This window comes from Eurosta solidaginis, chromosome 3, assembly GCF_040869045.1.
Source record: "Eurosta solidaginis isolate ZX-2024a chromosome 3, ASM4086904v1, whole genome shotgun sequence".
NCBI classification, from domain to species: Eukaryota; Metazoa; Arthropoda; class Insecta; order Diptera; family Tephritidae; genus Eurosta; species Eurosta solidaginis.
In genome coordinates, this window is record NC_090321.1 from 184,374,429 (window position 1) to 184,398,446 (window position 24,018).

The window sequence follows — 24,018 nt, forward strand, 5'->3', positions numbered from 1 at the left end:
TTTATATAAAAGATTTTTAAAGGCGACGTGGACGAATAAAATAAGCTATATATTTGCAAAAAGAGCTTTATATCAATTGTATTTCATTTCCCAAGTGGATTTAAAACAATAAATAGGAAAAACTTCAAATTTAAAAAATGGGCATGGCACCGCCCCTTTTATGACTAAGCAATTTTCTATACTTCGGGAGCCGTAACTCTTTTTTTCGAGAGTTGATTGCGTGGAGGAAGGCCTTCTTATCGTTGAAAGTCTCAGTTCCATGTTATTGTCAAATGTATAAGATGATTAATTTCTGGATTAACTTTCCAAAGTATATATGTAATTTTGGCTCCACTAGTACACAATGGTAATACCATAAGGCCAGAACCATGTGTAGCAGCTTGCGATTTGGTATTAATTTTTGTCATTGTTCTAATTTTCTTAAAAATTCAATTAAAAATAGGTTTTTAAATGGCACCACGGCAGGTTATTTCCAGATTGATTTAAGCTGAATTATTAATCTTCCATTTAAGTTTGTATTTTTTATCCAATTTAATTTGTTGATATTTTTTTCCAATCTAATCTTCAAAACCACAATATGTTCAATTTTGGTTTGTTTGATATTTCCCTCCAATCTTCAAAATCACAGCATGTTAAAATTTTTGGTTGTATGATTCAAGAAAACTTTGTCGTATTTGGTGTTAAAATCACAATATGTTCAATTTTTGTTTGTAATTAAGTTTGTATTTTGGTCCAATTTGATATGTTAATATTGTGTGTACATGACTGTACATTTATGTAGAATGGCAATTACTATCCCGTTAATTATTCCGTTTATGTTCGGTGGCGTCATGTATTATCCGGTAATTTGTATTATCCAAGAATTTTGGTCAAATTTGGTATATAATTATTTAAATTTTTTTTAAAGCACATGTATATCCTTGCAAACAATCCAATCTTTTTTCCAAAACCTTTAGTTTTTGTGTTGTTTTATTTCAGTACAGATGTACGTCATATTTGGTTTTATATTATAGCCAGTTTAAGTGCGATATGATTATATGTACATGACTGTACATTTATGTATTCGGTTAATTTTTATATGTTCCGTTTGTCCGCGGGAATATTATGTATTCTATTTTCCACAACGGTATGCATGTATATACATAAATCGATAGCTTTATGTATGTTTAAATTTACACATTTTATAAATTTATTTTCTAACGTTATAGTGATGTTGTTTGGATTAATTATTTCAGTTATTAGCCCGATAGCACTTATATGTTTTTGCCACTGAAATTGTGTATAAAACGAAGGTTTTATACATATATTCTAACACTACTCGTGAGTGGTTTATTTTTTAGTTTTTGAAGATGCTTCACTTTCTTGATAATTTAACGCGGAACACGTTTTACTTGCACGTAACGCTGTGAAATTCCTTGTGGTCTGGATTTATACTCAACCGCATATTATAGGTCCAATTTTTCATATGGTTGAGCTGCAAGGAATTTCAGCGAACCGTACACGATGAAATTGAAAACGCGAATGGAGCCATAACTCGAAGAAAAATTAGTTGAGAATAGAACCATATATATATGTATTATTGCGCAGCCTTGTAACACTATTAAGCACACATAGCAACAACAGCATTTCAAGTGTACAGCTGGGTATGTAATGTTCGGTTTCACCCGAACTTAGACTTCTTTCTTGTTTTTTGATAGGATTGCGCCAAACATTTGATTTGTGAATAAAAACTGGTTTTCAAGTAGCGGGCTGAGTTCATAAATCTATCACTTGATCGAATTTGACCGAATGTTATATTTACCAGCCAATAACTTCGAGCAACGTAGCCCGTACGTATTTTTTAACGCTTTCGGCAGGTCGAGCTCTATTAACGATATTTTAGTGAAGTCGCTGTTGGCTTAAGGCCATATTTAATCATACTATCTAAGCGTTAACTCTGCTGGTGGTTCTTTAGTACGACAAGAGGTAAGACTTTGGTTAATATATCTAATATTGGTTAGGAATGTTTCTTCAGGTTCAGTAGTCAAGCAACTCTGCTCGACTTCCATCTTTGGAGAAAAATCAGTCACCCATGATATATTTCACATTTTGGCTAAATAAAACGCTGTTTTGAGATGCAAACATTTGATCAGAAGAGATTACGTCTGATCGGGTTATAGTGCTTCTGAGGTTTCCCTTTAGTAGTGCCCTCCACTCGCAATATAATCATCTTGAATTTTAGCGGGCACAAAAATTGCAATAAATATGAGAGATGTTCTTAGTTATCTCAACGGTAGCAAGAAATGTCGTAATCCGTTTATAGCTGCCGACATTGGTGCTTTATCGGTAACCGTATCGGTAACCTTATAACAGCTGATTCGACCAACCCTATGGGAATCAATGAAATCGATTATTGGTGCCGCTAAGGTCGTAACCGTATAATTGCCAACCAATTGGTTTTTGGTTTACCGTCGTAACGATAAACAGCTGATTATGTTAGGGATACGACTATAGCGATACGACATATGGCACCAACGACTCCCGTAATTGTAAGAAAGCTAACATAGCGATCGAAAATAGTGGCGTGCTGAGGGGCGAGGGCAACTTGCCCCGGGCGCTACTCACAGGGGGCTCCAAATCGTCCGCAAAGCATAACTTCCTGGATAATTTGTATTTTTATTATAACTGATTTCTGGAAAAATTGTCTATACTACAAAATACATGCATATATCCGGAACACTTGCGACAGGTTGTGGAATAATTGAAAGCATATGTATTTTTTTTTAACGTACAACGTTACTATGGGAGTTAGTAAAAAATGCTTCAACAAAACTGTCAAAGGTTAATCTAAAATACGATGGAGCGCCAGAAAACAAGCGGTTAGAGTTACCGTCGATGGGCTAAAGAATATAGTAGAACACTTAGAACAATTAGCAGAGGACACTTACACCACAAATAACACCACAAATAACACCGGAAGCAAAGCCACAATTCTCTTGCAAAATATGCTAAATTTTAGTTTCATAACATTAGTTCATTTCTGGTATGAAATCTTAAGGAGGATTGATCATGTGCAGCTCAGATTACAAAATCCGGGGATGAATTTTAGAGAAACGTATCATGGCCTTAAATCATCAGCGAGTGAACTATCCGAAATTTGAGATACTCTCTGTGAAGAAGCAGTAGATAAAGCGAAGTCTCTTGGTGAAAAATGGTATACTGATATAGTAAAAACTGTAAGAAGGTACCGCAAAATGCTAGGAGAATCGGGTAGAGATGTTTGTCTTTAAGCAGAATGTGAAATTTCTCTCTTTATGTCAAGTTTTCTCGATCGTCTCCAACAAGAACTACGTACAAAATTTACACGACTAAATGACCTTAATTTTAAATTTGGATTTCTCTTAAACGTTGGAAATTTGTTGAACAAGGATAATAACGACTTACAAAGAAATTGTAAGAGCTTATGTGAATTTTATAATACAGATGTTGATGGAACAGAACTTTTTATCGAAATATGTGACTGCAAAATATTAAGGTAGAAAAAAATTGAACCTAAAACTCCATTAGAATTACTTACCTTTATAATATCGAATGGGGAAGATGTTTTTCCAAACTTGCGAGTGCCACTTCAAATACTCTTAACTCTCTCAATATCAATTGCTAGCTGCGAACGTTCATTCACAAATTAAAACTGATTTTGACATATTTATGATCAACGATGGGGCAAGGTCGCCTAAGTGACCTAACATAATTAAACGCGAAAAAAGAAAATTTGAAAAATATTTTTCTGATACATTACTTTAAGTATATTTTTATACCCAGCTGTACTTGTACACAGGGTATTATAACTTTGATTGGATAACGGTTGGTTGTACAGGTATAAAGGAATTGATATAGATATAGATTTCCATATATCAAAATCATCAGGATCGAAAAAAATTTGATTGAGTTATGTCCGTTAACACGATAACTTGATTAAATATTGAGATATTTTCATCAAACTGGGTACACGAGCTTATCTGGACCCAGAAAGATTGGTATTAAAAATGAGCGAAATCGGATGATAACCACGCCCACTCTTTATATCTATAACATTTTGGAAAACACAAAAAACATGATAATTTAGTAAATAATATACCAATAGTGTTAAAATTTTACGTGTGGTTTGATATTGAGACTCCTGATAAAAATTTGAAAAAAAATTTTAAAATGGGCCCACTTGTGATAAGATCAATTTTACAAATGTTGTTAATCATAAATCAAAAATCGTTAAACCTATCGTAACAGATTTCGGCAGAGAGGTTGCCTTTACTATAAGGAATACTCTAAAGAAAAATTAACGAAATCGGTTAAGGACCACGCCCACTTTTATATAAAAGATTTTTAAAAGGGTTTTGGACGAATAAAATAAGAGCTTTATATCAATGGTATTTCATTTCCCAAGTGGACTTATAACAATAGATAGGAAAAACTTCAAATTTAAAAAACTGGGCGTGGCACCGCCCTTTTTATGACTAAGACATTTTCTATGTTTGAGCCATAACTCGAAGAAAAATTAGTTCAGAATAGAACCATAAGTATATGTATTATTATTGTGACCGCAGGTTATATGGACAATTTTTTTTCATATTTTCACTTGGCAAACCCCTTAGGTTTATTCCAAATTAGAAAAAAACTATACATACAAATTTTTAGATCGTTTGCATGAATATCGGGCGTGCCTTGAGCCCACAAAGTTTGCTAAAAGTGCTATTTTTCTCACTATGGCTCGCTTTAATTATTCTTAACTTCAGTAATATTTATTTTATAGAAAAACTTTATTCACAAATATTCTAGGGACATATCTGATGAACAATGTTGCTCTGTATTAGTTTTCTTTAACATTAATATTTAATCCAGAAAAGGCCAAATTAAAAAATAACAGCGGAATTTTCACATATCTTCGCTTTCTTTGCATACGAACATATTTTCATATAATTATTTGTGTTATAAAACTACTTTGCTTATTTATCACTTGGTAACAACATAGAATATTTAACTTAGTTGTATTGGCTTTGGAATGTCTGTAAGTGAATTAAAATATGTATTGTAATAATTTTTTACAGTCGAAATTATACGTGCATTGAAACCGAGTTTGTGTGTTTAGTATTCTTTTTCTATTAATAAATCTCTGCTTACAATTTGCAACACATAATTAGTGCAACAGTTTACCGTGAGTTCTTACTGAGTAGCAGAGCAGAATACTATTGTTGTTGTTACTTAACGACGAATACATTTCATTTATTGCGGTGCATTTAAAGTAATTAAACATGTCATCAAGAATTTTGCGTGAAAAAATTCATTTGTTAGGCTATTTTTCTACTTCCTTTAGTTGGTGTAAACTACCTTCTAACAAAGAAGTTATGAAGGTATTATTTTTAGATTTACTAGCAGTAAAATTAAATCTACGTGAGAGTGCTGAATTAGTGGTGGAAGCAGTGAACAGTTTTTGGGATAAAGCTTGAATCCCCACTAGAACCAAGCAACACTACATAACAAAACTTGAAGATTTATATAATACATGGAGGAAAGTGAATAAAAATTCTAAAATTAAATCAGAAACGCAAAGAGAAAGTAAAGGCGCGTGGACGTCGATGTTAGATGACTTATTTGATATAGCAAGTGCAACTGCCTTGACCTTATTAAAAATCCAGAGGACAAATTATTTCCTTTTTAACAGGTCTCCGGAGCAGAAGCTGTAATGCCAACGCCAGCCAAAAAAATGAGAGGATTTAAAAATATAATGACTCCAAAACTTGCAGCCGCTTTAGATGCTTGCAAGGTCAGTGATCCAAACGCCGTGCATTTAATTATATCTGTGGTAGAATCAGTCGGTCTTGAAGTACAAAACTATATTATAAATAAAACGTCTATACATAATGCAAGGGAAAAAATACGAGCAGAACAGTCCAAAATTAAAAGCACGTTTCAACAAGAACGCACTTGGCACTTCTAGATCATATAAAAGCCTTGGTATTCGACACAACTGCCGTAGATACGGTACGGTTTTAATGGAACCTGTACGACTATTGTACACAGTCTTCAAAAGCAGCTTCTTTGGCTACCTTGCCGTCACCACATTTTGGAAGTCGTATTAAAAATTGCCTTTGATGTTAAGATGAGCAAAACCGAAAGCCCAAATGTAAAAATATTTGAGCAGTTTAAAAACACATGGGGAAATATTAACGAAAATAATTATCAGTCTGGAAGATAATGATGTCAAAAAATATTTAACAGTAGAAAAAGATAAAAGAATTGAATTTGAGAACGATGCGATCAAAACTAAATAGCCAAGAGATGATTACAGAGAGTTTCTTAAGCTAACACTAATATTTCTTGGCGAGAATTCACCTATTCGCGATGCAGCTTTTCGTGCCCCTGGGGCCGACCACCACGCGAGAGGGATGGCAAAAGCTATATACTGCTTAAAATTATTTTTATTTCGACGTGAATTTGATTTGGCAGTTAAAGATAGGAAAGCTTTACGTAATATATGTACTTTTATTGTTTCAATATATGTTCAGGTGTGGTTCTCTGTCTCTTCTGCTGCACAAGCACCATAAAAAGATTTGAAAAAACTGGATTCTTTTAAAAAAAATTGATGCTGATATATCTCAAGTTGCATTACACAAATTTAAAAACCACTTATGGTACTTCATTCCTGAATGTGTGGCTTTAGCATTTTTTGATAACAGTATTTCTATTGAGTCAAAAAAAGAGATGGTGAATGCATTGAGTCGTGAGACTTTAGATGAAGATGTAAAATGCGCCTCAATTCAAAATTTAAATGTTATGCGTGTTATTGAAGGCGGAATAGATCAGTTCATTTCTTCTGAGACAAACAATTTTTTTCTTCGCTTCAAAATCAATGCAGCAGTTTTGGAAAATTATCCAAGTTTATGGCCTGCGGAGAGTAATTTCAAAACTGCTCTTGAAATTGTTAATGGCTTCACGTAGTAAACGATACAGCTGAACGAGCGGTGAAATTGATGCAAGACTACAACTCAATGCTCACGAAAGACGAGGAGCAAAAACAATATATATTGCAACTCGTCAAAAACTATCAAAAACAATCTTCTTTGAGCACGAAGGAGATTTAATTACAAAAATTTTTATAATTACACCATTTAATAAAATAAATAACCATCAGGCAAAGAATGCGAAGATATGTGAAAATTCCGCTGTTATTTTTTAATTTGGCTTTTTCTGGATTACATATTAATGTTAAAGAAAACTAATACAGAGCAACATTGTTCATCAGGTATGTCCCTAAAATATTTGTGAATAAAGTTTTTCTATAAAATAAATATTACTGAAGTTAAGAACAATTAAAGCGAGCCGTAGTGAAAAAATAACATTTTTAACAAACTTTATGGGCTCAAGGCACGCGTAATAATTAAGCAAACGATCTAAAATTTTTTATATATAATTTTTTTTTCTAATTTGGAAGAAATCTGAGGGGTTTGCAAAGTGAAAATACGAAAAAAAAAAATAACGGTCACACTAATGTATTATTGCGCAGACTTGTAACACTATTACGCACATAAAACAAACAACAACAGCATTTCAAGTGTACAGCTGGGTATGTAATGTTCGCTTTCACCCGAACATAGACCTCCTTACTTGTTAGTTAAGTATTTAATATTATTTCATTTAATGCACGCGTATTAAAATTTTTGCATATTTTACTGCATTATTAATCACTAATGCATCCAATTTTGAAAAGTAAACAAAAAGACTTTTGTTGTCTCGCATCCTGGTTAACTGTTTGCCAGAAGCAATTTTCGAAGGCATTTTTCCAAACGTATTAAATATGTATGACACCTCTATCAACAGGGATTTATGAATGATGATGAAAATGAAACAAATAAAAAATTTGAAAATATTAGCAAACAAAGTAAACAAAAACAGTTGCAAGTTCAATGCCATGCAACAATTGTGAGAGAAATAATGCTAAACAAATGTAAAATGCAGCCCAAACAAACGAGTCTGTCAAGGAAAACCAGCGTTATAAAAGCCATTAAATTTAATCTGAAATAATCATATGGTATACCGCGACAGTGCAGCGACAACTACACACACATATGAATAGTGATTGTTGCTGTCGTTGCGTACTACCAATATATACGTTTCTAGCAATAAATCGGTTGTTGTTTTTGTCCAAATAAAGCAAATGTGGAAGTAGCTGCAGCAAATTGTAGCAAATTCATGCAGGAGCAGCAGCAGCAGCGTCGCTTTCATTGCAACAAATAATTGCCGTTGGCGCAGAAATTGTCAACTCAATTTGGTCTCCTCTAATTTTTGTGTTTATTTTAATTTAACGGAATAAAGTTGTTAATGTATGCATTTTTTTATATATTTGTATTATTTTTCCTGCTGTGATTACTTGAAGTTGAATGTAACAACAACACTGACAACAGTACAAGTAACATTTTCAGATTGTCAAATATTATGTACAACTAAGTAGATTGGCTCCATTTAGGGCTGGGAATATCCGCTTATTCGAATATCCATCCAGGGGCTGAATCGTAACATACGATCCGTCATCTAATGTAGTTTTGAAAATCACAATAGCTCCGAAATGGTGTCTCGGATTAATGAAATACCTGAACTAGGGACAATGCGTACTCAGTAGATCCATAATATATTATTGTTTTTTTTTTTTTAAATTGTTGGGTAGCCTAATTTTTATCGCTTGAGTAAAAATAGTTTTCGATCCATGATCGTATTTTACGATTCCATAGCAGAGTTGACACGTGTAAAATCAATCCGTGAAGCATGGATAACCGGTTATTATTCGTTTGTGAAACTATCCAGCACCCGAATTCCAACATTCTCTATCGCAAAATTTCATCGCCAAAAATGTCTAAAATAGTATGAGGATGCAGAAAAGTATGTGTTATGGTAATAACATATGGTGTCATGTAATAACAGCCTAACTTGTATAGTTTTACATAGGACTTAGGCGGTTATTCCTTATGACCATATGGTTCTAAATAATACATACCTTTCTGCGCAATTGACACTATTATAGAATTTTTTGCCACGGAGTTTTAGCGTTAGCGGAGGTTTGAGTTCGGGGCAGACATCTGGATTTATGAAGATACTGTTAATAACGGTATTTTCGGATATTTAGTAAAAGACAAACTGATGTACCATATTTGTTTATTTATTACTACTTAGATACTGGCAGTATTTATTATTCCAATCAACAGTGAATACAAAAAGGCTCGTAGCGAAAAATATTTTATAAAAAACCCAGCCCCGGTCTCATTTTCCGCCTATAAACAATTGCGTTTGTGACTTACTGCAAGAAGCTTTTGAAGTGACAAGATATCTTTTGGTGAGTTTCCAAGGATTGAGAAATATTTTGCGATCTTGTCATCAGTTTCTAGCACTAAGATTGTGGGTTATTTGTTCTTAGAACGCGCAGAGGTAAAATTCGCAGCCCTCCCTGGTGTCACTGTCATTATTATTTAGGATTACACATATTTATGACCGCGAACTTACTACTTTCTATAGACGCTTCTTTATATACGTGTATCCGGATATTGATATTCTCGGATAAACGAAATTCCGGTTTTTCCGTTTATTTAGCCAGATTTTTTGCACAACAATCCGCATATTTGAACATTCGGTTTATCCGGATAGTTGGAAAATGTGGATGAAACTCCCAGCACTAGTTACACTCGTTAGTCACACAAAAGTGGTTTTTGACGTGTCAACATCTTTTCTCGCGGTATGGGGGAATATAGAATTGTAGCGCAAGTGTACTCACTACAGTGATTTTATCGTGATGGGACAGTAGATTCAAGCAAGGCAACTACAATTTATCGATTTGCTATCGATTTTCTATCAAAAAGTCAACGATTTGTATCGAAAATCTGTCGATTTGCTATCAAATATTTAACGATTTTTAATCGAAAAGCTATCGATTTGCTATCAAAAGGTTTTCGATTTGGTTTCGAAAAATTAGCGATTCGTTGTAGAAAGATTGGCGATTTGATAGCGAAAAGTTATTCATTTCTTATCCGATTTTTTTATTGAAAATTTGTTGATTTACTATCGAAAGGTTATAGATGTGATTGCTATTAATTTTTTCTCGATTTTTTATCTAAAATTAATCCATTATCTTATCGTTTTTTTATGAAACAATAACCCCTAAATCTTCAATATGAAATAGATGAAACGTCCGTAGCCCATTTATAACAATCCTGTAAATAACCAATAGAAGCTTATGATTCAGCGGCAACAAACCGATAACAAGCTCGCTGGTAATTGCTTCCTATCGGTAACAAGCTGAAAATAAAACAATATCTTTACGGTTATACCCGTAAGAAGCCGATAAAGCTTTTCTCAAAAGGCTCAAAATTATTAGTTTCGGGTGCAACCACTGAGCAAGCTTTAGCTAAATTGAAAATATTAGTTTGCTAGATGTTTCCACATTGACCTTCACGAGTATTTGCAATCATGCCTATTTTTCTTCAAAGTAGGGTCAATTGAACGAGTGCTTTCATCAATGTCTGTTCGTTTGAAGAGATCTGCCTAAGAATTTGTATGCTAAAATGCCGCAGAACTTCAAAACGTATTAGAGTTTGAAAAAGAGATTCCCAAGCCCGTCATGCATTTCATATATAGCTCAACAAGCTAGCTTGTGTGTATAGCAAGCGTACCCTGTAGCTAATCGGGCATGAATTGTCGAGGGTGCTGCATTTGAAAGCGGTTGGAAGGAAGTACATCAACCGAACGTAAGAACCTTTTCCAAAAGCATTTTCTTCACTTAATTTCATAGCTTGTAAGTTATTCTTTAAACAGATTCTTACAGGCTGATAATATAAAGCGTAATTTGAAACGCGATGAAACATAACGTGCAAAACTGTTAAATTGGTTCAAAAGCTTTTTGTAAGGAAGTGACATTGGTATAACTTCTGAAACAGAGAGAGAAAAAACATAAACTGTGCAATCCGGATGGTCTCCGACAGCCATCTAAGACTTAAACCTGATCCCTATTACCCGCCTTTTCATATGGTATGGATAGGTTTGCCTGTAATGGGTAGGTTTTTAATAAAACAATATGCTTATTTAGAGATAGTTCTTATTCAGCTGAGTCTAAGCTCGCTCAGTTTTATGTTGGTAAATATTCTTTAGCATGTTAAACACGAAGAGAAAATATTTGTTTAAATTTTTAGAACAAGAAATATTTTACAGCATGATTAATTGACTGAGGGGTGAGCAAAAACGGTTCAAAAGAAAAATTTTCATTTTAATCAAAGCGTGAAGATGTCATATTTACTTCACCAATTTATATTTAAGGAAATCGAGCTGCACCTTATTCGAGTTATTGGAGAAATTAATTTCTTTTGAACTTTTTTTAAATTAGCTGATTTTATTTCGAATTATAATGAGTGATTTCTAAAATTTTGTGTCAAAACTTTTGCGAATCGAGATACAAAACAACAAAACGCGCTTTAGTTTTGCTAACTACACTAACAACTGTAAAGGCCATGTGATGACAAATTTGAATATTAGAAGCAAAATTAATTATAAGATTAAAGTGCTTGTTCAAAGTAAATGATAATAAGAATAAGTAAAAAAATGATTTAATAAGGGGTTATTGAACTAATAAAGCTATGGGTAAGCTTTGAATAAAGCAGATTGTGACTTCTTTAAGCCTCTTTGTTGGGAGTTATTTGACGATTTTTTTAACTGACCTTTTTCGTCATTTTGAAGCTTACTTTTCGTCAACAGCTGACTTTAAATATTTTAAATATTCATTGCTTTGTTCTCAATCCGAAGACATGGCAACGGTAAAGCCAAAGTTATGAAAAAGGAATTGAAAAACTTACGTTTTGCTGGTCATGTCAATGAGTTCCTGAAGGTTTATGAAATTCTTAAAATACATACGTATCTTGCTATTTTCTTCTCCGTTATATATAATTTTATACTTGTTTGAAAAGTTAGTATTGTAAATATTTAATCATGATATAAAATCAAAATTTTAGTTTTTTTTTGTTGCTTCCAACGTGAGTTATTTAAAAGTGACACCAGCGCCAAAACGATGCAAAAGTTTAATATCTTTGGGTCTTAGTGGTTAAAAGGTTATTTTTGGAAAAGTCGTGAAAGGTATTTGGAATTTTTTCTTTAACTTTGAAATGAAAAATTTATTTTATTTATTTATAAAATACAACTAAGTTGTAAGTGGTTGTGAGTGTGGGAATGGGAGTGGGATTGGGAATGGGTAGCGAAACGGTAGGGAGATAAAAGGAATGCGGAATAGATAAGAATGCGAAGCAGAAATGGAAGATAAAGTAGCAGAGAGTGGGATAGAGATTGAAAAGGAGAAGAGAATCTCATCTCTTAAATTGCGGTCAAACCAATTATTGGGCAGGACAAAGTCTGAGGTTCACTCTAATGTAAGTTATTTGTAATAAAGAGGTGACATAATTGCGAATGTTGAGATTTGGATTGTGCCCCTACTTATCGATTTTGTAAGGCTAGGTTGAACTGGCCGGTCACTGAAGACCTCGCATATACTAAAGAAGTTCACGGTTGCATTATGTTGAGCTGGCTGGTCTACGAGGACCCCAAATAGATTGAATGATCCCATAATCTTACCAAAATTTTGCTCAATGACCATACTGAAAAACCCTAACAGAAACCAGAACTTACGCAAAAAAAACTCCGTCGTTTTGGCACCTACCGGAAGCTTTCTGAAGCCATAATAATTGGTAGTCAAGCAGCACAGCCGTTCCTAGTAGCTAGAGCTCCACGAGCGCATGACATAAACAGAGAACATGTTTAGATGTTTCTTACTGCAGCTCACACTTTTAGAAACAGGTTACAACAGATTTTATTTTATGTTTATATAATTTAAAAATTTTGCTGGCAAGCTATATAAAAGCTAGTTTCGATTTGAAAAAATTTAGGCTCTATTGCGGAACGGCATGTTATCTTGTGACCTTAGCCCTACCTTCAAATAAAGGGTTAAAAACATTCAATTTTGACAAGTTTTAAAATTAAGAAGATCTTGGTGATCCCATCGAATTACTTTCTTTGATACGGTCGAGTTTTGGCAGCACATTACGGTAATTGAGTATTACAAATTTGATTGGCGTGTATTTTACTTGATTAAAGGAGTAACGTAGCAATAAACAAGTAAGAACGGGACTGTCTTCGGCTATGCCGAAAACTTCATACCTTTCATGAATGGGGCTGAAGAATAAACTTATCCCGTTCGTAATCTCCGAATAATCGGATGTATAAGATAAGAAATATCTAGTGAACAGATCTACATACCTAAACGATTTTTAAGATAAATATAAAATAAAAAATAGGTAGGTACTTTGTGTGAGGATGCAAAGTTTCAGGTTTTTTGTGGTCTGCGTGTAAAAACTATGACTACGAATCACGTATTTCAACAATATATGACGTAAACGTAACTATTTGATGAAATGTTTTGAATTTTGAAGCTTCTAGCCGTAAATAAGGGGCAAAAAAATACAGTTTATATGGGGTATATAATATATGTACCACCGATCTCTATGATTTTTTCAGACAACAATATATGCTATATACGTAAGCATTTGGTGAAATTTGAAGCTTCTAGCTGTTAAAACGGGGTAGAAGTTGCGCAAAGTTTCTTATCTGAACAATCGGTTGTATGAGATATATACTATATATACAACCGATATCTATGATTTTTTCAGACAACAATATATGTTATATACGTAAGTATTCGGTGAAATTTGAAGCTTCTAGCTGTTAAAATGGGGCTAAAATTTGCGAATATATATATATATACTATATATACCACCGATCTTTATGATTTTTTCAGACAACAATATATGCTATATACGTAAGCATTAGTTAAATTTGAAGCCTCTAGCTCTTAAAATAGGGCAGAAATTACGAAAAGTTCCTTATCTGAACGATCTCATCAATTTTTTCAGGCAACAATATATGCTATATACGTAAGCATTTGGTGAAATTTGAAGCTCTAGCTGTTAAAACGGGGCAAAAATTGCGCAAAGTTTCTTATCTGAACAATCGGTTATATGAGATATATACTATATATACTACCGATCTCAGTGATTTTTTCAGACAACAATATATGCTATATACGTAAGCAATCGGTGAAATTTGAAGCTTATAACTGTTAAAATGGGGTAGAAATTGCGAAAAGTTTCTTATCTTAACAATCGGTTGTATGAGATATATGCTATATATACAACCGATCTCTATGATTTTTTCAGACAACAATATATGCTACATACGTAAGCAATCGGTGAAATTTGAAGCTTATAGCTGTTAAAATGGGGTAGAAATTGCGAAAAGTTTCTTATCTTAACAATCGGTTGTATGAGATATATGCAATATATACAACCGATCTCTATGATTTTTTCAGACAACAATGTATGCTACATACGTAAGCAATCGGTGAAATTTTAAGCTTATAGCTGTTAAAATGGGGTAGAAATTGCGAAAAGTTTCTTATCTTAACAATCGGTTGTATGAGATATATGCTATATATACAACCGATCTCTATGATTTTTTCAGACAACAATATATGCTACATGCGTAAGCAATCGGTGAAATTTGAAGCTTATAGCTGTTAAAATGGGGTAGAAATTGCGAAAAGTTTCTTATCTGAACAATCGGTTGTATGAGATATATACTATATATACCACCGATCTCTATGATTTTTTCAGACAACAATATATGCTATATACGAAAGCAGTCGGTGAAATTTGAAGCTTATAGCTGTTAAAATGGGGTAGAAATTGCGAAAAGTTTCTTATGTGAACAATCGGTTGTATGAGATATATACTATATATACAACTGATCTCTATGATTTTTTCAGACAACAATATATGCTATATACGTAAGCATTCGTTGAAATTTGTAGTCTCTAGCTCTTAAAAAAGGGCAGTAATTACGAAAAGTTCGTTATCTGAACCATCGGTTGTGGGGGATATATACTATATATACGGCCGATCTCATCAATTTTTTCAGGCAACAATATGTGCAATATACGAAAGTATATGGTGAAGTTTGAAGCTTCAATCTTTTAAATTGGGTAAGATAATACAAAAATCCTCTTTTTCTGAAAAATCGGTTGTATGGAGGATATATGCTATAGTGGTCCGATCCGGTCGGTTCCGACAAATGTCTAATCGGACACCCAAATACACCCGCTCACCAAATTTTATCAAGATATCTCAAAAAGTGAGGGACTAGTTCGCATACAAACAGACAGACGGACAGACGTACAGACGGACAGACGGACATGGCTAAATAAACTCAGCTCTTCAACCTGATTATTTCGGTATACTTAATGGTGGGTCTATCTATTTTCCTTTAAGGACTTACAATTTTCGGTTTCGAGACGAAATTAATATACCATTTCATTTTCATGAAAGGTATAAAAATAGGTAGATACTTTGTGTGAGGATGCAAAGTTTCAGGTTTTTTGTGGTCTGCGTGTAAAAACTATGACTACGAATCACGTATTTCAACAATATATGACGTAAACGTAACTATTTGATGAAATGTTTTGAATTTTGAAGCTTCTAGCCGTAAAAAAGGGACAAAAAAATACCGTTTATATGGGGTATATAATATATGTACGACCGATCTCTATGATTTTTTCAGACAACAATATATGCTATATACGTAAGCATTTGGTGAAATTTGAAGCTTCTAGCTGTTAAAACGGGGCAGAAATTGCGCAAAGTTTCTTATCTGAACAATCGGTTATATGAGATATATACTATATATACCACCGATCTCAATGATTTTTTCAGACAACAATATGTACTATACACGTAAGCAATCGGTGAAATTTGAAGCTTATAGCTGTTAAAATGGGGTAGAAATTGCGAAAAGTTTCTTATCTGAACAATCGGTTGTATGAGATATATACTATATATACAACCGATCTCTATGATTTTTTCAGACAACAATATATGCTATATACGCAAGTATTCGGTGAAATTTGGAGCTTCTAGCTGTTAAAATGGGGCTAAAATTTGCGAAAATATATGTATATATACTATATATATATACTATATATACCACCATATATACTATATATACCACCGATCTTTATGATTTTTTCAGACAACAATATATGCTATATACGTAAGCATTCGTTGAAAGTTGAAGCCTCTGGCTCTTAAAATAGGGCAGTAATTACGAAAAGTTCCTTATCTGAACAATCGGTTGTGGGGGATATATACTATATTTACGACCGATCTCATCAATTTTTTGAGGCAACAATATGTGCAACATACGAAAGTATATGGTGAAGTTTGAAGCTTCAATCTGTTAAATTGGGTAAGATATTACAAAAATCCTCTTTTTCTGAAAAATCGGTTGTATGGAGGATATATGCTATAGTGGTCCGATCCGGTCGGTTCCTACAAATGTCTAATCGGACACCCAAGTACACCCGCTCACCAAATTTTATCAAGATATCTCAAAAATTGAGGGACTAATTTGCATACAAACAGACAGACGGACAGACGGACATGGCTAAATAAACTCAGCTCTTCAACCTGATTATTTCGGTATACTTAATGGTGGGTCTATCTATTTTCCTTTAAGGATTTACAATTTTCGGTTTCGTGACGAAATTAATATACCATTTCATTTTCATGAAATGTATAAAAATAAAAATAAGCTAAACCAATAAAAAATTTTTAAATATAACTACTTATTCCAGACATACCCAGCGGCCGTGTGAGTAAAAATTACAAAAGACTTAAGGCACTAACTTTATCATGCTGAAGTAAAAGCATGGTTTGAAGCCAGTAACAAATTGACTCCGAAGAGCCAACTATGTGAAACAGTTGATCTTTTGGTAAATATATAGAGCTTTAAGAGTGGTTAAAAGCTTTTTTTACCTACATAAAATTTCAGAGGCTTTATTATAACATCTAAGCTACTTAGTGAATAAGCGAAATGAGTGAAAAGCAAGTAGCGATAGAAAAAGCTAAGCGCCTTTTACTTGAGTTAAATTCAAATTTCAATTTTATATTTGCTTCGCTGTCTTCTGCAATATGGTTTAGCTGGTAACTTCTTCACTTTACTACGTAGTAAATGTCACATCAGCTTGTGGCAAAGCAACTGCTTCATGAACGTTGAAGATGGTCGTTTTGGTTTAGTTCTGATTTGAATTTTCCAGCAAACGGTTAGAGCGCGCAAACGAAGCAATGTGGTGATGGCAAGTGAAGTGTTTTATTAAATGAAACGAAGCAAAAAAAAAAATAATAATAATTATTGTTACAAAATGAGGAATAAGTGGAAAAGTGTGAAAATAAGATAAAAGTTCGAAAAGGAATATTTGGGAAAAATTGTACAAGAAAATCACGATATACAATATACATGTATATATTGATGAAAATTTACAGCATCAAGGATAAGGCTTTGCAGTGCTTGCCAACAAATAATAAATATTTTTATATTAAAATGAAAAATGCTATGAAAATTTGCAACAATTTTGCACAAAGCTGAAAAGAAAGTGTTAGTGTAATTACAGAGAGTTTTTTGTGCGTTGTTATTGTTACTGCTACCACACACAAACCGTTTTCATCACTTTTGCTTTCGTTGTACATAAAATGGTTCGTGCTATGTTTTGTTAAGTTATTCGTTAGCTAGAAAGTGAAAGTCCTCGCCACGCAGGAAAACTAGTACAATCTTATCATAACAACAGTTCAGTGTTTTTCCAAAATCAGTCAAATTACAGTTTTCTAGTTATTTATGCATGAAAGTGCAGTGTTTTACAAGAAAAAGTGAATCTATTCGAATTTACAATGTCGAAATTTACTCGGCGAAAACGCACTGCCAAAAAGGATACGTGGTTGCGAATACTTGAAGTTGCTTTTCAATTTATAATCTACATCTGTAGCATAAGCGCTTCAGCGTATCCCAGTCCTTCCCAGGAACATGATATGCTAATATTGGATACATTGTCAAGACGTAGCAGCAGCAGCGGTGGCGGTTTTTATAGCGACGGCTCCGTCATGGATATGTTGGCAAGAAGTATTTAAAATGCGATTATATATATATATATATTTTTTTTTTTTTGTTTTGTGTTTTGTGTATCTGGTACGGGCTCCCGCACTTTTTCATTTTAGAGCAAAAAAAGACATGAACTCTGAAATTCAAAATTCCTGGAAGCAAAATACATAGTGATGTTTACATTCAATTATAGTATTAGGCATTTGAGCTTAAGTACTGAAATACGATCTTAGTTTTCATAGCATTGGTTTTTTGCAAAAAGTCAGAAAATCCTCACGTAATCAATAAAATTTAGGTTGGTTTGAACTGATTTTTAAAAACTGTGCTCTTTAGGGTTTTAATGCAAGGACAAAGAACATCATTTTCTTACCTAACAAACTAACAAGAAATCATTAATCAATCTTTACCCAAATAGGCTACATACTTTTGAGTTCGCCTAGGTTTGAAAAGCTGGTCTTCTACCCGGAACTCAAGATGTTGGAGATATTTGGGAAATTTCTTAACCCACTTTGAGAAAATAATAAATCCAATTCTAAATATTTACTGGGAATTTTGTTATCGCTGATTTTTTTTAATCTCTAAAGTTCCTTAAATTCTTTTCTTGAAGGAAGTATAATTATTGGGTAAAGGATTTCAAATGAAATTTATTTCAAATATTTTATATTTTTGAGATTGGTTGCTATTAAAATAAATCAAAAAAAATAATAATGATTATTTAAGCTTTGCATGTGGTCTGGGTGTTCCAGGACACTTTATTATATCGGCCAAAAACTCGCAAAAAGGCAAGCTTTTCAAAAAAAAAAAGTGTTAATTTTAAACATTATAGTAAGAGCAATAACCTTCCTAAGGGTCTTTGCTCATGTGCATTTTAAAATTAATCTGCCCCATAAACACAAATTATATTCACAAAATATATTTTAGACCTTAAAGCTTAGGTGAAAACAGCCTTTTATGTGCCAAGAGTTCGAATATATTTTATTTATTGACGCAAAATTTTTTTTGTGATTTAAGGAAAACTTGAGAAATTATTGGGCAGTGTGGTTATTTATAACAAACAATTAAAAGTGCACATACCAACCAAATTAATTTAAATATTTTTTTGCAACAAAGCAACAATGGTATTTAGACCGGCACGTTTTAGTAATTTTTTTTTTGCCTTCAAGATAAGATGGTGAAAATTGGCCATTGATGTCCTAAACTGCATTGTTCCATGTACAAACCTTAGCATTTCTTACTAACACTTCAACTCTCCACGTGTAGTCATTCCATGGATTTTTACCCCAGAAATGAAAATGCCGAGTTAATCTTTAGCAGCATGTTGCATTGTTTCCAAATTAATGGAAGGAATTGTAAGTGCTGTTTGCTGTGTCAATTCTAAAATAAGTACATCATAAAGGCTGCCAGATTGCTGAAGTATCTTTCAGATGGAAATTGTGTCGTGAAGAAAGTAGCAGAAATTTTAGAGGAAGCGTGCTTAAGTTGCTGTCCCATCAACATAGAACTATATTTATAGTAGGGCGGCGATTGAGACAATAATCTCACATATTACTTCATCAAAAAGTGTCCCGGAATACAAACAAGCATTGGAGAGACTTTGCTTAGGCCGGGCCATGCATCTATAATGAGTCTCCGGTCATATACGGATAGATGGTAACAAAAAAGTCGATGAGTTTTTATAGGAGGGCGCAGCGCTCGATGAATTGATGGTAGACATCTCAATATGCTTGGAAGAAATTAAAATCAATCTATGTGAGGTCTCTACTGGCTGCCAGTAATCTATTTCTATTCTGCTTAACTACCAACTATTTTTCATAGTGTTCCGACATCAGTTCCAAATACACAGTTGACACAGCTAATATATTCAATGTGAAAATATAGCAAATGCATTGGGTTTCAATGGTAAATAATTAAGAAACAAAAATTTATAAATACTTCGTGCGATTTGCTTCCGAGGAGATTTAGACAGAGATTCTCTTCCAATTTGCGTCATGGTCCTTTTAACTTTCCCTACAAATTGGCGGGACGAGACCTACATGTTTTATGCCAACTCCGAACAGCAAGGCAGATGAATTTTCACTGAGAAGCTTTTCATGGCAGAAATACACTCGGCAATCACTGCCTAACTGAAACAAAACGTTTTTCTTAATTTTCATATTGCTTTGTTCGAGACTTTAACCCAGGACCTTCAGTTTATTGGCGGTGCTCGGTTACACCACACCACGATGACCATAAAATATATAGCTGAGAAAAAATGAATGAGATATTGGTGGTATGTTATCACCTCCCTGTAGAAAAAAAATGGAACACATTCACGCAAAGCAACAGTTTCGCACTATTGTTTGAATGACTACCTGCGAATTGGTGCTTACCGAATACAGGGTAGGACAGTTGGTAGCTACATTTGTACCAACAGCGCTTGGATCTGAGATAAATTTTTTTGAATTAATCAATCAAGGGCAGCGATTATCTCATAACTGCCTTGAACTGAACCAGTAAAGAACGCGTTCTAATGGTCTACAAATGGAGGCAATTGTCAATTTGTAGGACAACACAATGTGAAAAGTGTCTGTTGGAAGCACTGCAAGGAGAGAGAATTGGAAATATTACCTTCTCTTTATGCGATAGTTCTATTGCTGAAGGTGTTAAGGAAATATCATTACTTTCATAATTCGAAAATGTTTCTGTTTCTTTTCGAACTTTAGTAGCCTTAGCAAAACAAAATGTAGCACTTTACGCAGGAGGAGTGAGCGCCGTTATAATAACGAATTATTGAAATTAAAATAAATGGTGAATATAGTAGTGGTTACCTAAATAGTATACCTTGGTTTTTCGACGGTATTCAGAAACGCTTAAATTATTAACCGTTTTTTTTTATAATTTTTAATTCAACAATGATTTCTCTTTTCAATTAGAACGAAATTTAACCAATCTCAAATATTTCATATCCAAATATTCCATTTATTTTAAATCTTAAGAAATTTTTTGATTTGGCAGCTTTGATGTTAATGGTATGTAAGTTTTAGCGCTATCGGATAAAGTTTAATTTTGGGATTTTTTTTATATCGATAGTGTTTCTCATTCCTTCATACAACGAATGGATAAAATCTGATTTTCTAAAACTTATCGGTCTTAGAATATCCCCGCGGGAGGTATGCCTGTCATAAGAGGCGACTAAGATGCCAAATTGATTCAAGGCGTTGTGTAGCGCAACCATTTCAAGGGGTTGCCAGCGTAATGTATAGTTTCCTCAACCCAATTGTCGACCTCACCTGCGACAAATCATGTTTCTTTATAGCAGTCAAGGCTCTGGCGACACCAAGTTCTTCATAGACCTAGGGGAAAGGAGAGCGGAATGGTCTAAAAGGTTTCATGAGGTCATACCAAGTCGTTCCCGAGATGGTCGAGCAGTACCTTAGTGGTGCTGGTGACCGGAACGTACCGGATCTATACCCGGAATATGACCACGAACATCGATAACGCTCCTTAAAACTTAAGGGGAGTGTTTTCATTGCTATAACAACAAAATTAAAATTTTCAAATAACAATAAAGGTAAAAGGAGTTATAAATACTGTTTAAAAATAAAAGTGTGCTATACATTTGACTACCACTCTAAATATGTTCGGCTTCCGTATTAAGCAGGGCGGTTTGCTGTTAACATATAAGAACAAAATTAAAAAGTACTAAACAAAAAAATATGTGGATTTGAGTTTTCGGTAGTGACCTATCTTAAGTTGCAATATATTCGGAACATCCCGCTTATAAATTGTTTTTAAAATATTATATTAATGCTCCACATTATTTGAGCTTTATCACCCTTCTTTTTACCAGTATCTTGCGAATTTAATTTTATATTCTTCAAAAAACTCCACAGTGCACGGTCGATACAATTAAATATAAATTTCATGCGTCTTTTTGCACCAAACTAAAATGAAACTGAAAACCTCTTTTCTTTTTTGAGCAATTTTTTATGCTTTTCCTTTTTTCATAATTTTTGCACATCAACTACATATAATTTTTAATAGCTCTTAACACATACACCCATATGCACACACACATACATTCGCACAGCAGCGAACAGAAGAAAAGCACTTGTAAATTTTTTTCAAATTTAGTCAGTAAAATTTTTTTATTTTTGTTTTTTTACTTTCGATACTTTAAAAATTCTATAAATTGTGTAACTGAGTCTATACAAAACAACCCTAAAAACTTTTTTGAAAAATTTTGAAAATCTGTGAAAATTTTATGAAAAATTCGACCATTTTATTTTGAGTTCCCTGAGTTTTTTGGATATACAGGCTTGTGGTCAAATCAATTTTCTTCCAAAAAAGTACAAATAAAAAACTTGTATTGACTTACGACAACTTTTTTCCGAAGGCCGTTTTAAATTTTCTTCCATACTAAAAATTAAAACTTTTTTTATATGGAAGAAAATCTGGAGCACAGTTGCGAAGAAAAATTTCGAAAATCAATGCGAATTTTTTTCGAAAACATTTTCGAGATAGGTTTGCCAAGTTTTAGTTACAAAACTCAAAAGAAATTGTTTCATAAGATATCGAAAATAAATTCAGAAGCATCCAATTGACGAAATTTGAAAAAAAAAACTTGTACTTTTTTAGGTTTAAATTGAAATTGCATAATCAGAAAAAAGTCGGAGAACTTCAAATAAAAAGTTTAAAACTATCGTAAAATTGTCTTGAGTTTTCGAATTTTTTTCACTTCCAGTTTTATGTTCGCTGTTGTACATAAATAAGCCATAACATTCTTTATTATTTCAACATTTTCTTTCTTCTTTATGCTGACTTAATTTCTCTCTCACTGTTTTTCTTGCTTTTCCTTTGCAGTGATACCACAGTCATGTCGGTTTCGTGGACATAAATTCGAATGTGGTCTGTCCATTTCATGCGTGCTGGGCGGTGGAAAGCCGCTTGACCTTTGCTCTGGTGGCATGATTTGGTCGTGTTGCGTGGATAAAGATCTCGATGCAGAGGATACGCATGCGGGTCAAGTAAATAACACAAGTAAGTATTAAGCGATAGGGGAAGGGTATGAATATATTAAAGAAGGAAATAGCAGCTAATTGGAGTAAAAAATGAAGACTGCCAGCCGAAGAACTAAAAATAATACGAAAACATTTTTAGTAAAAATCTGCTTCATGCTCCAGCAAGCATTCTAAAGTGGTCTGCAAATGCACATAATTGAGCTTAAGTAAAGTAAAATGCTATATAATATCTGTAGAATTACGCTTATGTAATTTAGCTGAATAATTTTTTGTTGAATAATTTTGCGCAATAAATTTAATTCAGTTCAGTATTTTGCAGCGTTGTTTCGAAAATGACAATTGTTGCAGCAATTGTCTGCATACATAAGTGCATGTTTAGGTTTTTATGTAAATAAATATACATATATGCATGTGTAGCACATTACCCACAAGCGTGCATGCAACTTGTTGCACTTTTGAAGTTGATTTGTTGCGCATGCACACACACTTGTCTGAAGGTAGCTAAGGGTGCTTGAACTTTGCTAGAGTCAAAAGCAGATATTCACAAACAATTTTTCTTAAGATTTCGGAGGGAACTCAATAGAATTTGATAGAGACTGAATGGATCGTAGCTAGTGACCTACTAGAATTTTCTCGAAAGTTTTGTGGCTTGATGTTTGTAAATATAATAAAATGATCATATTGGCAAGGTGTATAGGTTTAGCTAACGGCATTTGTTTGATGAATGTAATGTTCGAGAAAAGCACAAGATAAAACCAAGGTTCTCTTAAAAATTTGTAGTGTACATGTTTGTGCCGCCTCGGAACAGTATATGTTAATGCCGATTAGTTTTGCTGGGAAGATTTTCATGGCAGAAATACTCTTGGAGCTCGTCGAACAACTACCGAGGTACGTCCTCGTTTAATAGAGTTAAGTTGGGGACATTTGGTTTGTTAGGATGTCACAACTACCGAGGTACGTCCTCGTTTAATAGAAGTTA

The 24,018-nt window shown here is 33.5% G+C and overlaps 1 protein-coding gene across 4 annotated transcripts in view; it reads left to right on the plus strand.

Moving 5' to 3' along the window:
• The window catches only part of LOC137244759 (trypsin), a 75,893-nt gene that overhangs the window by 17,571 nt on the left and 34,304 nt on the right, over positions 1-24,018 (plus strand). For 3 of the 4 annotated variants that reach the window (XM_067774228.1, XM_067774226.1, XM_067774229.1), the window contains one exon: positions 22,882-23,058. In XM_067774228.1, coding sequence (XP_067630329.1) covers positions 22,882-23,058 — 177 coding nt within the window. Of the gene's footprint in view, positions 1-17,258; positions 18,061-22,881; positions 23,059-24,018 lie in introns of those variants that run through there. The other variant, XM_067774230.1, reaches the window with a different exon arrangement.